Below are 17,207 nucleotides of genomic sequence, written 5' to 3' on the forward strand. Positions count from 1 at the left end.
ACTTGACTTTATATTTAAAAAAAAGTTGCTAGCAGCGTGCTGTATACAATTTTGCAAGTCTCAGTTTTTGAATGAACATTTGACATTTAAACACGTTTTGTGTTGGAGTTTGTCATACTCCAAATTCTAAATATTGACAGAAAGATTTTCATTTTGATTGTAAATGCATATCGGTTATCATTCTCATTAAATACTAATAATTGGTGTCAGTATCAGCCCTGAAAAACTAAACTAAACTAATTCTGATGGGACCATGAGGAGAGTAACAGCAGCGTATCATGATGCTTCCACCTCCAAATTTAACTGTCAGTATGGTGTTTTTAGATGATATGCAGAGCCATTTCTCTTCCAAACATGATGCGTTATAATGTTGCAGAATGAGTCATTTTCATCTAATTTGACCACATTCTCCCAATCTCCTAATGTTGTGTAGCAAACTTCTAACAAGCTTTTAAGCAACAATATGAGGAATTATGGATTAAAATGTTAAGATTTCAGTGCAGTTTAATGAGTTAACACCAATGTCTGATCTGAATTTCACATGAATAGCTGCAATAAAATATGTTGAATTAAAAAAAAATGTTGACGTGTTGATTTCTTATTTCCGCCTCTGTATATTGCAAAGTTTTCACACAGTTTAATACACAGGATTCACTCTTACCGACACATTTTTCTGCAAGTTCCTCTATAAATGGCTCAGCCAATTTGGGATTCCAGTCCCGCGTGTGAATCTCCAAGATGTGCTTTCTGGCCTGAACAGAGGATTTGGGGTGGACAAAGGGAAAAAACACAGAGAGAAAAACAGAAAAAGGCAGAGTCAATCGATGAGGAGGCACAAGCCCTGTGAACAACATGTCAAAAAAAATCTGGCAAAATAACAAGTTAAAATGCCACAGTGTTTGCCACTGTTAACAATGGAACATCATTTTGATTTAAGCCTTAAAAACTGAAGACATCAGTTTTCTTTTGTTGCTCCCAGATGCGTTTCACATGCATTTAAACCTTTAAAAAAATGATGATTAAAACAAAATATGAAAAATGTTCAGAAAAATATATTTATGATTATGATTGTTTCAAATATTGACAAAATTATCCGTATATTTATAACTGTACTTTTTTGTTTTGTGCTTTTACTTTTTTTCCTTTTCTTTTTTTATGCTAAATTTCAGGTAATTTTCTTGTTACTTATAACTTTTTACACTGAAAGAAATCAAGCCAACATGGTTTAAAATGATTCTTTTGTCATTTAAACGGCATGTTGCATAAGACCGGATGAAAAGAAACAAAGCATGACAATTATGCCCAGGAATTCACATCATAAATATCATAATTAAAATACCATGTCTTTCCTACCTTTCCTCTTTTTAAAACTGACAACAACAAGAGAAAGATCAAAAAGGAATCAGGCCCAACTGAAGGGCCTCCTAACATTTCAGCACAATACGTCCTTCATTTCATTGCATCGTCTCCACAGGACTCCGCTTTGATGAGCAGACATTAAGAACAAAGTGGTCTTTGTCGTGAATCAAGGGCAACAGTTTTCATCATCTTTCATCACATCTCCCTTTCTATTCAAAAGACACAGCTGAGCCTGATTTCACGCAGGTTTCTGTCTTGGGCAATACCAGGAGGGAGCTCAACTTGAATGTGTGGAGAGGAACGCAGTTTGCACAAGAGCAATATTTTTAATCAGTCATCTCACAACTGGTGAGCTTAACCAGCACTGGCCTGCAGATTAGGCTTTGATTAATATGATCCTACTGAGTGGACAAATGATGCAAGGCCACCCCATCAGACAGGCTCGACTGTGAGGAGTCACCTACGCTGAGCTGCTTATCCGTCTCACTGTCACTTTACACACATGTAGCAGTTTTTTTTTGTACATGGCGGGAAAATAAACACCCCCACCCCCAAGTGCAAGATTAAAGCAATCAGATCTGCACGGCTATAATTCTTCTAAAATTGATTTTTAATTTTCCAGAAATCTAATGAGCATCTGCTTTGCCACTTGCTAGTTGGATCAAAACATCCAACAGGGAGCAAAAAAAAAAGGAACAACAGTTGAGGAGACTCTTAATAGCCAGAGGGCTGCATGTACTAATTTCATCGCACGACTCTTATGAGTAAAACACCAATTATGTAAGTATTATATTGAGTCTCCTGCTGGGTGAGCGGGCGTGTGGGTACAACTTTATATGTACAGAGAGTGCTATTCATAAAGAATATTACATCGTTATCTCACAGTGGACAGGTGATACAGATTCTGAGGCAAAACCGCCGCTGTATGTGTTGGGCAACTTTGTGTAAAATGCAAAGTTAATACTTCTACTATAAAAAAACATGGTAACATTTTCTATGACACCCATGTCTATATTTCATTATAACACACTGGATTGCAAAGGATATTTGGACTTTCAGGGTATGAAAACTGTCTCAGAAAATATCACAGTATCATGGTGGTATTATTATTAATAATAATAAACAAAATACTAATAATAATAATAATAATAATACTAATAATAATAATGTTACTATTTTCTTCTTTTTATTATTATTCTGATTATTACTATTATTATTATCAGTTACAATGACCCTTAAAGAGAGGGTTTTTAGTTAAATGTTTAATTACTATCTTTGAAAATTAAAAATTCTATTTTAAAATCATATTGTCATTCATTGTTTGCTGAAAAAAAGGCATAAATCTATGCCAGAAAACGCAAAAAGTTGTAAATTAAATGTATCCCTTTAATGGGCTGTGACAGAAATTGCATACTTGAATTTGACAGAACTTTTTGATGCAAATCAACTAAATGATGGACATTTACATTTCACTAACATAATGTTTCCTCACAACCTCACTCTAAAGCCTCAAATTACAAATAATATATAGAAAAAAAATGCTATTCTCATCCTTGCAAAAACAAATGTGAGTGACCAGCAACTATGATGCATTTTGATGCTTGACCTTATAGGTCTTAAAATGCTTTATATTGTGATATTGTCATTATTATTGTTATTGTCATTATTATTGTGTAGTTTTAAATATTTATGAGTGAGGTTAAAACTATAATTATACAGTGCTAAAAGCAGATTACAATGCATAAGTGTGTTTATAATGCATACACAGAGACACCGCAAACACCTCTGCAGAAAATCCATGGACAGCGAAAGACTTTGCATGTGTGGGTCAATGAACATGTGTCCACTGTGCACAGTATTGACGTGCAGCTCCGTCTCACCTTCTTGCCGGGCAGGTTGAACAGAAACTCCCGGTCGAAGCGTCCAGGCCTCCTGAGTGCCGGGTCGATAGAGTCAAGTCTGTTTGTAGCACCAATGACCACTATCTCCCCACGACTGTCCAAGCCGTCCATCAAGGCCAGCAGGGTGGACACAATAGAACTGGACGGAGGGAATGAGGAGTTATAAGTATAATATGCAGATATTTTGAGTCAAAATACTGTAAGGAGACTGAGACAATATCGACAAAAATCATGAATCAGTGCAAAAATAAACATTAATTCTGCAAACTGCACGGAGCACCAAACCTGCATTTGAACAAACAGTTTGAGGCATAAATATATGCCGCTCTATTTCCATGTTGACTAGGGCTCCATGCATGTGTTTACCCAGCATGGCAAAGAGAGGAGCGCATCTATAAACTCAAGCATAAGCATGTTTCATGTTTTGAATAATCTCTGTTCAAAAATTACATTTCACAGTTGCAAATATTCCATTTTCTAAACGGCGACCGTTTCCATAAAGATTAACTGCAAGCTGTGTTTGCATAATAGGACTTTTCCTCACCTGCAGTTCATATACAAGTGGTTTAAATAAGATGTGAAATTGTTCTGATTTCCAATTTCCATTGCTATGGCAACTCACAGCCAAATAAAGTGGCACTGATGTTAAGCACCCAAATCCAGCTGATTTCATCCAGAATCAAAGCTGCAGTTCAAGTAGTTTTGAATCTGCAGTTTAAGAAAACCTGCGCCACCTATTGGCGAGGAATATCACAGAAGCAGCAGTTCAGACTTGCAGATGTAGACATGCAAAAATGTGCAAAAGTAAAAGCAGCTGCAACTTTGACACTCTCACCTCTACATGTCACATCTGTGGGGTGAAGTTATTTTTTTTCTTTTATTTAAGTTTTAATTAGCCTTACCTGTGTATCTGGTCTTGCCTGCTGGAGCGAACAGGAGCCAAACCATCAATCTCATCAAAGAAAATTATCGATGGCCTCATCAGGTAAGCCTGATCAAAAGCATACACAAGACCGAGGTCAAACTAAAAAACAACAACATTATGTTCATTCAAGAAACATATTAAAAACGGGATCCGTTTACTTAAAGCGTAACTTTGTTTTGTTTTTCAGCCTGGACTCTATTTTCCCATGTTTTGTTTCAAATTGACTGCAATAATGTTTGAAATTGGTCCAGTATTGGCCAACAGTGCTTCAGATAGCAGTGGTGAAATAGATTATTATTTAGATCATTATTAGATTACTATTAGATAATAGATTATTATAAAAACAGATTATTTTAAGTGTCTGCCAGCTTTATGGAAAGGATCCTTACAAAGATAGAGCTTTTTGTTTAACCAGAAACAGCCACAAAATCACAGTTGCAAAACCCACCTGACTGTATTTAAATAAAAAAATAAAACCCACATCATACAAAGTCAACAGAAAGTGTAGTTTAGAAGCCAGAGACATATACAAATGGATAGCGACTTCAGGGCCGTTTCTAGTTAAACAAAATGTATCTTACTCTTGAACAAAAAGATCTATCTCTGTAGGGATCCTTTCCATAATGATGTCAAACGCTTATAACACAATGTGACCCTGTTGGTGGGAAAACGGAGAACTTCTGCTAGACATAAATTCATGCAAAATGTTACGTTGCAGCCTGCTTCACTGCAGCCAGCTGATGCTGTCTCGCACAATATTGGACCACTTTTAAAAACTGCTCATCCATTAGACACAGAAACATGGGAGAATACTTTCCAAATTGAAAAATACCAAAGTCATCCTTTAAATACACACACATCTTCTCAAAAAACACTGAAAAGCAATGTGACAATATCAGTAGCTAACACACAATAAATGCAGAAATGAAAACCAGGCACCATCAGTTCTCTCTTTACATTCTGAGGTTAATTCAGGTCAAGTGCCGAAAGCTATGGTTACAACGATATTTGCCTTCGGCCTCATAAGTGTGCCGTTTTAAGTGTCTCACCTGGTCAAAGAGCAGGCGTAGCTGGCGCTCTGATTCCCCGACCCACTTGCTGAGGCAGTCGGCTCCTTTTCTCATGAAGAAGGAAACTTTCCTGTCTCCCTGGCTACACTCGTTGGCAAGCGCCCGAGCTACCAGGGTCTTTCCTGTCCCCGGAGGGCCGTAGAACAAACACCCTCTAAAAAGGGAAGGCAGAGGGAATGGAAACCATGGTTATTTAACCCTAAGGGACTGTTTGGCACATTTTACGCACTTTTCATTCTTTATTTTTGATAATTTTGTGTTCATGCATGGCATGTTTATGGCATACATTTTAACAAGATAATGTATATTTTTATCTTTAAAATTTCCTGCTCAGCTCCTACAATAAGCCTAAAATAAACTGTTTAGGGCGCCTGGTGGCTCAGCTGGTGGAGCAGGCGTCCGTGTACAGAGGATGTGTCCTCACTGTAGCGGGCGCGGGTTTGAGTCCGGTCTCAGCCCTTTGCTATCTAATAAAGGCAATAAAAGCCCCCCAAAATATCTTCAAAATACATTGTTTAAACAAAATTGTTACATTCATGTTCCACTGAAACCCATTCAAACTGCAATTTTTGATCCAACGGCTATCAAAGCATAATAACATGCATTGTATTATTTCTGGGTGTCGTTCTGGGTTTTGCCTTGGAATTTGTAATTTTAACTCTTTTCCACCTGATGGCGTCATTTTTTACTATATTTGGAATAGGCAGAAAACACATGCTATTTCCACTAGGTGCACTGTCACAATCAGTGTAGCTGCAGATCATTGGCATATCCCAGACTGTGACAATAAAGAAAAAAAAATTACTTTGCATGTAGTATATTGAAAATGATTACTTTTTTGAGTCTTTTTTTAAAAACATAGTGGTATCGTGACAAAAACCTTACATTTAAAGGGTTAAAATTCTGAAATGAATGAATATATCATATTTATCATTAGAACTGATGTGGGTTAAAAAAATAAACTCAACGAAAGTAAAAAATCTTATCAATGTATAATATTTTTATAGCCTAATGTTGAACAGAGCATTTTGTGTGCAGAGCCATATGAGTGTGAATATCTGAAACTGTACGAGAAATAATAATGAATAAAATTCAATGTTGCTGCTAATCATTGACATATCCTAGGCTGTGATAATACAAAATAATAATAATCTACTTATAATGTGGTATATTGAAAATAATTACATTTTCCTTGGGTTTTTTTTAATCAAAAAACATAGCGTAATGACAAAAACCTGGCATTTAAATGGGTTAAAATTCTGAAAATTAATGAATATTTGATAATTATGATTAGGACTGATGGTGTTAAAAAAAACCTCAACGAAATTAGAAAATCATATTAATGTATTATAATTTTAAAGCTTGATTTTGAAAAGCGCATTTTGTGCAGAGAGCGATACCAGTGTGTGTAATATTAAAGCGGGCCCTAAGGGTTAATAATGGCAAAATGTTGTTGTGGAGGTGCACAGCGAAACTGTTATCCCGGTTTAATATAGTCTGTTTCTCCATCAAACTTCTCAGATAAAGTCACACCTCAGCTCTTCTCACCTGGGAGGCTGAATCTTAAACTTCTCAAAGATTTCGGGGTAAAGCAGTGGGAACACCACCATCTCCTTCAGTGACTGAATGTGATTACTGAGGCCGCCCACGTTGTCAAACTTCACCTGAGGAGAAAACACATTTTTCTAACATCCACCTCTAAAAGCTGAAGATCTCCATTCAAATAGTAATAGCTCATAAAAACTTGAACATCTCTAAATTGTTCACTTTGCTGCTTTACAGCTTTTCGGTATTTATTTAGTTCCCACTCACTGAGCTATCGAGGTTCATGGGATCCACATCAGCCAAGCTGGCGCCCACTTTCGCCCGATCACGCAGCACCCCACTGGCCAGGTCTTCTGCTGTCAGGTTCATGGGCAAACATCTGCGGGAAAAAAAAGATTTAAATGGGAGTCAATCATCCCAGATCTAAATTATTTATAATTTGATTTTTGAAAAACTACCAGAAAAGTGTTTAAATCAAAGAAAAAAAAACTCTTACACTGCCTGTTCAAGGCGAGAATATTCATTCTGTATGAAAAGTACAATCGCAGAACAGGAGGACAGAGTTGTCTTGCCTTTAATTAACCCTTTAAAACCTGGAGCGACATCACTTTTCTTGTGCTGCTTTCAGAAGCCTTTCACAAGTATTTAAAACTTTAAAATCCCTAAAAATGGTGTGATTTCTTTCAAAAAACATGGGGAAAAAGGCAATCAGCAACACAAAAAAGCAGTAAAATGTGACTTAAAATTTAGCTTAAAAAGAGGAAGAGAAATTATCAAATAACTAGGAAAAATATTAATAATAACATATTTATTATTATACATTTAAAATTAGGATACAGAAAAAAATATTTATTATTTGTAAAGATTTTTTTTCATTTAAGCAGTTTTTCATTTTATTATTTTTGTTCTTTTCCTTTTTTTTGCTAATTTCAGGCAATTTTCTTGTTCTTTTACAATATTTTTTGCTAATTTTGGCGTCATTTCTTGCTCACTGCTTTCTATCCATGTTTTTGAAAGAAATCAAGCCAATTAGCCTAAGTGTCAAAGCGTTAACCCGCCGAGGGAGGTAGCAACAGCGCCGACACGATGTCCGTATAAACACGAACGCCAGCAGGACGGCTGTGATGTCTTGATGACGTGTTATGTGTGCGACCCACAGCAGGAGATCTAAAAACTCAAAGAAGATGAAAGACAAAAAGGTAAATGAAAGAAAGCACCTGTTCCTGGCCCGAGTCATGCTTTTGCTTTTCCTCCTCTCAAACCGCTCTTCATCTGAAGACGAGGTGGTGTCACTACTGTGAATGGCGTGTTTCTTCACTCTGGAGAAGTGAGACACACTAGATTCATCATCACAGCATTACACAGTCACATTTCTGAATCAGCACACACCAATCAACATGTAACACCCTTTTCTATAACAGCAGCTCATTAGTCATGGTTGTAAAAAAAGCAGCTTACGAGTCACACTCTGTTATGCTTGTAGCATCAGATTTGATTTTTCACAAATCTCTACCAACCTTATATGGCTTCTTCTCGCTGGGGATCTGTGAGTGTCAAAAAGTGAGGGGTTGCTCTGTTTTCTGTTCACGGGCTCTGAGAGAACAAACACAAAGCGACAACTCGTCACGACTAAGCCTCTAAAAACACTTCGGATATCCTGATCAAGTTTTTTTTAGCCAAAATCCCGGTGATCCAGTTAAAAAGTATTTTCTTTGATAATAAAACTGCACAGTGCACGCCACAAGTACTTTACTTTTTACTAGAAATTTGTAAAAAAAAAAAAAAAAAAAATAAAATTAGAAATTAAAAATTTAAATAATTTTATATTTACAAGTATGTTTCAAAAAATATTAGATATAAAATAAAAAATTGTCAGAACTTTTTTACGGTCATTTTCTTTTTTGGCTTATTTTCTTGTGACTTTTTAACTATTTTTTTTGGCCATGTCTTATTATTTCTTTGAAAGAAATAAGAACAATTTTTTTATGTTTCAAAGAGTTAATCATTAAATAAATGGACAATGTCCCTAACACAGCTAAACAAAGTGTATATACAAAAGTTTTATTTGAAAAAAATAAAATAAAATAAAAAATCTGTAATTACCAATAGGTGGTGCCTCATATCTCTGCACCGTCTTTCGCTGCCTCAGGTTGTACGGTCTGTCATTTTCCTCTCCTGCCTCCTCTGCTTCATCTCCTTCATCATCTTCGTCTTCTGCGTCCTCCTCCTCTTCCTCACCGTGAGAGTCTGAAAGTCAAAAATGCCGTTTTCAAACTTCCCATAAATGAAAACTACCAAAATATAGCTTTTAAAAGATTCACCCAAAGTACATGCAGCAATTGAGATGAGATTTTTACATTTGATGACTAGAGTCGAAGCAGAGGCGCTTCATTAAGTTTCATGATCTTTCTCTCACTCCACTGATTCACAAGTATAACATTAGTAGGAACCTGACCTTCCGTCCCTTCCTCCTCTTCATCCTCCTGCTCAGTTTTGCTCATGACTTTGTGGTGTGTAGGCATGCTGAAAGTGCTCCTGCGCATGGATTTCCTGCGCTTCACCCGGGAGTACATGTCCATGTTTTCCTGGAGAGACAAAGCCTTTACACTGTCGCTTATATTCACAATAGATCACCGTTCTACTGCTCCACACTCACCTCCTCAGTGTCTCCGGTCCACATGCGAAGACGCTCCACCTCACGGTTCTGCCTGATGCTGCTGATGTTGTCCATCTCCTGAAGGACAGCCTCGGCAGTGCTGCACACACAAACAACAAAACAGAATTAGACAAACTCAAGCAGAGCTCCAAAGTGCCACCAAACGACTTAACATTTTCAGTGGTCGCACCGGTGCACCTGACATTGAGCAGGTGTGTCTGTGTGTTTGTGTCTCCTGCCTGCCCTGTAATCCTCCTCGAGCAACATCACGACCTTAAAACATATTTAAAATTTAAAATAAAGAGAGCTATTGACTGTTTTTTCATCATCTGCAGAGGTTACCACTCCACCACCTGTCTCCCCCAGATGATGCCTAATCCTGACGCAACATCTTTATATATATATATATATATTATATATATATATTTTTTTTTTTTTTTTGGACTGCGGCGAGGACACACCTCCACGGAGCCACAAGGCGCCCCATGATGCAACATCTTTTACTATTTTTCAATCTGTCTGTGAATGAATTAAATTACTGCAGTAGCAGTCGTGCTATACAGCTAAGTGCTGCACCGTAATATATATATATATATATATATATATATATATATATATATATATATATATCAATTTTTATCAATTTTAAATTTAATAATATACAGCTTCATACTACTAGCATACTCAGTGCTTCAGACAGAAGTCAATATTTCAATATTTAATATGCAACATAGAATTGTACAACCATAACAAAAAATACTGAGCTCTGAACATGTCTCGACTGCAACCTGGTGTAAATACACCAGAAAATAAGTATTGTAAATCTCACATTTTCTGCCCAAGAGAGTTCAAGACATGCTAAGTGGAGAGAGAGGTCACACTAAATACTTGCAACTTTAGCCTGTTAAAAGTTGTTTCATTCCGAAATATTTGCATTTTTAATACTGTTTACATATTTCCTGTGTGTGCCGGTTGTATTTTAGAGACTAATGAGAAATAAATATGTATGATCATAACCTTGCTAAAATAACAAAGTTAAAAGTAGCATAAGACTTTGCACAGTGCTGTATATGCGAGATAGAGCCAGTTGTTTGAAGTGAGGATTTGTGTGTGAGGTGCATCGGTATTTTACTTGGTATTACTAATAGAGCGATGGTAAGACAGCGCCTGGATGTGTTTATAAAAATGCAGAAACTCTTGGAAAAAAGTCAGAGTGCTCTTTAAAAAAAAATATTTTTTTTCTGGGCGGCAGCATGCAACCACATACACTCCCTCCACATTGGGAACAACTAAAAAAAAAAATTTCAAAAGCTCAATTCCAGCCTTCTGAGATTTATTAAGTATGCTCCAAACAATTAGGGCATTCCCATTTTCTCTTGTGTTGGAAGCAGCATTGCAGAGAAAGGTGTCAGTAGCGTGACTGGGAGCTTACCTGTTGACCAGCTGGTCAAACAGCAGGCTCTGATTGAGGTGTTCAAACTGGCTCTTCTTCACGCGGCAGCTCCTCTTCAGCTCCACATGGCCATTCATGTGAGAGTGATCTCCCCCTCCACTCTCATCACTCCGGTGACTCATATGGGCTGCAGCATCAACGACAACAAAAAATTAATTAGGGACCAGTTATTCAGTTGTGTACCTCTAAAATCATATGCTCCGTGTGTGGCTCAAATATGAACGAAGTGGAAAGAATTGCATTACCGTGCCCATTTTGCATTATGCGAGAGGATAACCTGGAAATTAAACAAAACGAGTCAAACACGTAGACACAAAACGCTGCAATTAACCACACATAATGCTGTTTAAGAGCTCATGTTTACATTTGTCTGTTTAACTCATCTGACTAGTGACAACAAATATGTGTCTAAAGCACTGGTTCCCATCCTTTTTCTGCTAGAGACCCCATTTCAGTCATTGTGTAAACTGACAATCCCTGACTGACGTATTTTCTTGATATTTGATATCAGTGCATCACAATAACAGCACAGAACAACTAATAAACAGCACAGCTAACCCAAACAGTGACACAATAACTGCAGGAAGTTTGTGTAAAAGGAGAAATTTGGATGAATTTTATCAGATTATTTCCTGTGAATATTAAATCAGAGATTAGTTTTCCTGTTATATTAACAAACTATTTTCAAATTATTTTCTGTCTACATCATAGATTTTTTGAGAGATCGGGTTAGGGTATTAGGGTATTTTTTTAAATTTATTTTAACTGTTTTTCTTTTCATATGCTGTGTGGCAGTTATGTATGTTAAAAAATCTATTTAAAAAATGTCTAAAATCAGGCCATATGTGGCCGATAAATCCTTGTCTATAACAGGGTATAAAAGCTTGAAGGTGATGTTTAAATGACATCTATTTCTCTAACTTTGAAAGATAACAATTTCATTTTGTTGTCTTCACAGGAAAGAATACAATCCTAACATGAGGGCTTACTGTATATTTTTTCAAAGTTTTCTTGCACCCCTTAAAATCAAGAAGGTCTTCCAACCCCCCATAAAGCTTTGGCTACCCGTATTTGTTGTCAGGAGCCTCGGGTTGGGAAGCATAGTCTAGATCAAATCTGGTTTATGTGAACTTTTTGCATGGATAAAAACACACACATGCAGTAACGCACTAGCCTCTCACTGTGCTGCATACAGTTTTATCCTCTGTCGGTCAGAGATGCTCATGATGAGTGAAACAAAGGCCGGCAGCTGACCTGGTGCGGTAGGTGGGGATGTCCCAGCTGACCCTCTGGCCCTTGGTCTGGGGGGACGGTGAGGTATCGCTGGAGCTTGGCTCGGAGGCAGTTTGCCGCCGCGTCCGCTTAGAAGGGGGAGCCAACCGTGGGCTGCTGGGACTGCTCACATCACTACTGGGCTCCTTCTGTTGAACAAACAGAAAATCACACCAATTCAGGACAGCAAGGAGGAGAGAATGCAAAAATAAAAAATAAAAAATGACAATCACAACAAGCAGAGGATGCCTCATACCGTGACAGCTTTCCACAATTATTTGCATAAAAAATTCACCCCGTCAATCACAGAATAAAGCCAGAATATTAAGCAAATTTCAGGCATGCATGAACAAAGTAAAAATCAAATCCGTAACAACATGAAAGACAAGAGCAATAGCTCCAGTAGGATTATGATGAGACAAGACACCTTGTGCCCAACTCCTCAATGTATTCCCCAAATCATAACAGAGCACCAACCAGACATATGCCCTTGATGCTCACGCCCTTCACAGCTTAACTTCCCTGCTGATATGAGAGCATATCTCACTGTTGTCATAGGCAACTGTCTGCAATGTCTGCAGAGGGGTTTGTCTGACTGACTGTCTGACTGACTGACTGTACAGATAGATGAAGACGGACTGAAAAGTGCACAATGTTCCAATAAATGCACAGCTGTGGCCTGACGGGTGCACCTGGAAATCTCGTCATTTACAGATTCAGAAACAAGTTTTTGACAACAAGGTCTACACACAGGAAACTGAGCGAAATGGATGGAAATGAAAGGGATTTTTTTAACAACTATTGAATTTTTTCAAGTCATTAGACAAGACATAAAATGTAATCTTGAGGTACCAATATGAAGAGAAATGTAATGAGGCATGGAAAGAAAAAATAAAGAAAAATAGACGAGTCACAAAAGCTCAACAGAAAACTGATTTGAACCTGATTTTAAAGGTTGCATCAGACAGTTCTACTTGTTTTAATATTTTCCTTTACTCACTTAGTCATATCTCTAATGATTATTGATCAAAAATGAAACCATGAAAATGAAAATGAAATATTTTACCAATAGTTATTTCTACAATATTGTCAGATCAAAGAGGGAATTTGTTGACAGAAAAATGTTTGAATCTGTCTTCCCGTTCTAGCATTAATAAAGTGCTTTTGGGGAGATTAAAAAATATTGAGATACATATCCTGTATCGTGATATAGCTTTAAAATATTGCAATATAATTTTCAGCCCACATCACCCAGCCCTACAGGCCAGGAAGATATTCACATAGTTTATCAATTGTTTCAAAAAAAGCCAATGTAAAACTTTAAACTGTATTAAGGCATGTATTTAGCATATAGAAGACAAATGAACAGTTTCTGGCAGAAATAACATCTTATGCATACTCTTATCATGATGTCCCACCAGCAGATAGAGGCATGAAATACAATGCTTCATTGTGCAAAATAAGAAAAAGCATGTTAGCAAATTGCAAAAGTTCATTTCACAGTCACTGTGCCAATATTATTGTGCATTCCTAGCTCCCCATTTATGTTTTTGTCAAACCACCAGACTCCATTGACAAAAACAGTAATTTTAGCTCACTGAACATGAGAGCTGCTGGTCTACCTCTGCCTCAATCGGTTAGTCTGTTTGTATTATTGTGTTACTTTGGTGAATCAGAAATAAGCCTTTTAGATGCCAAAGTCATAAAATAACACAAATGAAATGATTGACCAGAGCAGCGGTAAACCAGCAGCTCCTGTGTTCAGTGATGATAAATCACTGTTTTTCTCAGTGGAGTCTGGCTTTGAAGAGATCGATATTACAGTTTCAGTTTTTGCCCTGGAAACCACAGTCTGACAGTAAGGTAAAGCAGTAAAAAATACCTTCAGTGGAGCATACAATTAAACAGACATTGATGATTTTAGGTGGAACTTTCTTTAGGTGGCTAATATAAGTTTCATTGCTGCGTCCGTCGACAGAAGTACTTTAGTAAGCCTCCATGTCAGGCAGAATGACATCGACTGTATGTAACATAAAGGCCTTTGATAAGTAGTCTATACCAGTAGCTCCCAACTGGTGTAGCCAGGGGGTCCAGATTACTCCTTTATCATTAGGTCAAGATCGACATATTGGATAAAATACCACAATTTAATAATATTTCACAAAATGTAAAGAACATGTTGGTTTAGAACACAAAGAAGGAATAATATATTACAAGAATAAACAGGTTTACTTCAAAGTAAAAGCTCTGTGCTGAAAACTCACTGTACTTCAAAATAAAGTGTTTTGAGGATAACATTCTTATTATTATTAATATTTTTTTCTAACAAACTTGACACTTTCAAGAGTTACTTGTGGTCCATTCAAAATGAACCTGCGACACAATTTTGGACTGCAAACCACCAGTGAGGAACTACATAAAAACTGAACGACAAGACAAGACAACATAAGATAAGACTGTAGAATTCCTTTTAAATATTGTGGAAAACATTTTTGGACCAATATTGTTTTTTACTAGTAATCAACTTAAAAACGTGTGTTAACCATTATGGTAACAGTACACAAATACTTAATTGCCATATTTAGGAATGCACGATCTAAGTTAATTACTCATATAATAAAATTATTCTAACATTTTTTTCACATAATTTAAAAGGAATTTTGAAGAGATAAGACAATCGTTTTTCACAGCTGGGAAATAAGCAACATTACAAGGAAGGGGGTGGTGCAAACAGGAGGCATCAGTAAAAAAAAAACACATAATATAATAGTGAATAAAGAAAAAAAAACTATAGTTTACACCACAAACAAAACTTAAAGCTACATAATAAGCAGAAGCAGTCCAACCACACAGCAATACACAAAGTGTACCCCTTTCAGAGTACAAAAACAATCCGAAATGTTGGAAATATTATGGCGAACGTGTAAGATTTATCACTCTGAAAGCCTTATAATCAATCACATATCGCTTCACGTGTCATCGGTTAGCCTGGTTTGACCCACAACACTGGACAGAGTCCAGAAAGGACTCGAGTTTCTTGAACCACAATTCAACTCAAACCCTCGCCAAACAGCGCATTTAAAACTCAAGAAATGGCGATCAATAAATCATCAAATCGCCGAATTATATTGTTCGTCTGTGTTAAGTGCTGTAATAATCGTAAATAACACAGAAACACAACGTCTGCAGCCTTGCATAATGTCAATGTTTACATTTTGAGACAAAGACTGTCAGACAGCTTGCGGGTCAGAGAGTAAAAACTATGAATTTAGCGTTGAGAATAACTACAAAATAGCACTCGTTTTTACGTTATATCAGCGTGTTTAACAGCGTTATCGTGAAAACATGCCGTATGGGGTGCTTTGAGGTCTTTACAACTGAAAGTTCACCAAGTTCAGACTTGCTAAATATGGGACTCGAGCCAGCCAACTGTTATGAACCCGGGACTCCCTTCCCCCACTGGAAGCTAGCTGCCGAGCTAGCTAACCCACAAACGCTCGCTAAACTAAAGCTTTATCGGAGTCCGTTTGCGAAAATAACAACGCCAATGCTTCCAGGACGACGGCATAAAGTGACGCTAAAAGCCTTAAGCGGAAAATCCAGTTGTCTTTATTTAGAGCGCTAATTTGGGGAGACAATGGTGAAACAAGTCAGCCGGGTAAAACAGCCAAACACAAAGGGAACTCAACTTGAAGCTAGCCCGGAGCTAACATCGCTAGCTTTCAATCTGACAGCTCGGCAACACACTCACGAATAATGACACGAGTGTAAATGACTGCACTCAGTTGTTTTATTGTGTATCTGCGTGACTGGGTGGGTGTCAAGCTCGATAATGCTCGCATTTTGATGTGAATAACGCGTTAATGTGGAGCACCCGCTGAGGCCACGGCTACAGCTAGCTAGCCCAACTAGCGCCAGCCAGCTAGCTAGCTCACCGGCAAAGAAAAGAAACCGGCTTACATGCTCCTCAGAGTTTCGCTCGTTTCTCGACGACGACCGAGTCCTCGAGGAGATGAAGGGGCCAGTCCGAGGCCGAGAGCTTTTCCTCGTGTTCACCATGTTTTTTTTGCCTTTTTGTGTCTGCCCTTACTGGATCTCCCTAGCCGGCTCCAAACACTGGCTCAGTGAGCGCAGCATCGAGGCGCCATTTCTCTCTCCCCCTGTCTGTCTCTCCCCCCGCTGCCTCCCTCCCTCTCCCTCCACTGGATGTCTGTTTTGCAGGTGCACTATTTTTTTGCTGACTGGACTTCTACCACCCCCAAAAAACTAACACTACTACTATACAAATATCATAAAAACCCATAATAATCGACACTAACATATGTGTTTTGTTATTAGTGAAAAAAGCTATTTACAATGGGAATGTTTACACTTCTGAGGATACTGGAGTCCATAAAGTTAAATAAAGTCGCCCCGATAAGTACTACTTCAGCATAATAAGTCCCTAAAGGAATGTAAAAGAAAAAAGTTAGGAAAGAGAAAGAAATGTGATGTTTTAAAACTTGAGTCTACAACCTGTAGAACACAGTGTACTATTTAGATTAATACCAGTGGGACACTGGTTTGAAGCTGACAGGAAACAGATGGAAGTGGATAGCTTCCAATTTATTAAAAAAAAGTTATGTTCTTATTTATTTATTTGTATACATGTGTGAGTGTTTGGTTATATATATTTTTTTTTACTTTTCTTTTAAGTTAATATCAAATACATAGTAGGATATATGTTTTAAAATTACATAGACATGGAAACCTGGACTGGAGTCAAAAAGCCCCAGAAGTACGGAAATGATCTTTGAATGTACGCCATTTTAACAAGGCTTGTCACCAAGGAGGTGTATATTTTAATGAAATTTCAGGACTTTAGCAAACAGTCACACATGTTGTTTTTTATGTATGAATGAGTATGTGCATGTATGTGTACGTGTGTGCATATATATATATATATATATATATATATATATATATATATATATATATATATATATATATATATATAAATAATAATCTATATATATAACTTAATAGC

General features: G+C 37.2%; 1 protein-coding gene across 1 annotated transcript in view; it reads right to left on the reverse strand.

Moving 5' to 3' along the window:
• The window catches only part of atad2b (ATPase family AAA domain containing 2B), a 111,742-nt gene extending 95,414 nt beyond the window's left edge, over positions 1-16,328 (reverse strand). Inside the window, exons 1-15 of the mRNA XM_042503446.1 lie at positions 16,142-16,328; positions 12,164-12,330; positions 11,155-11,186; positions 10,889-11,036; positions 9,457-9,556; positions 9,256-9,385; positions 8,904-9,047; positions 8,318-8,393; positions 8,018-8,119; positions 7,068-7,179; positions 6,804-6,919; positions 5,235-5,409; positions 4,163-4,251; positions 3,240-3,399; positions 662-752 (exon numbers count right to left, since the gene is read on the reverse strand). Of these exons, the coding sequence (XP_042359380.1) occupies positions 662-752; positions 3,240-3,399; positions 4,163-4,251; positions 5,235-5,409; positions 6,804-6,919; positions 7,068-7,179; positions 8,018-8,119; positions 8,318-8,393; positions 8,904-9,047; positions 9,256-9,385; positions 9,457-9,556; positions 10,889-11,036; positions 11,155-11,186; positions 12,164-12,330; positions 16,142-16,240 (1,741 nt within the window). The 5' untranslated portion in view covers positions 16,241-16,328. The remainder of the gene's footprint in view (positions 1-661; positions 753-3,239; positions 3,400-4,162; positions 4,252-5,234; positions 5,410-6,803; positions 6,920-7,067; positions 7,180-8,017; positions 8,120-8,317; positions 8,394-8,903; positions 9,048-9,255; positions 9,386-9,456; positions 9,557-10,888; positions 11,037-11,154; positions 11,187-12,163; positions 12,331-16,141) is intronic.
• Positions 16,329-17,207: the final 879 nt, after the last annotated feature.

Source organism: Plectropomus leopardus, chromosome 16 (assembly GCF_008729295.1).
Source record: "Plectropomus leopardus isolate mb chromosome 16, YSFRI_Pleo_2.0, whole genome shotgun sequence".
Classification (NCBI taxonomy): domain Eukaryota; kingdom Metazoa; phylum Chordata; class Actinopteri; order Perciformes; family Serranidae; genus Plectropomus; species Plectropomus leopardus.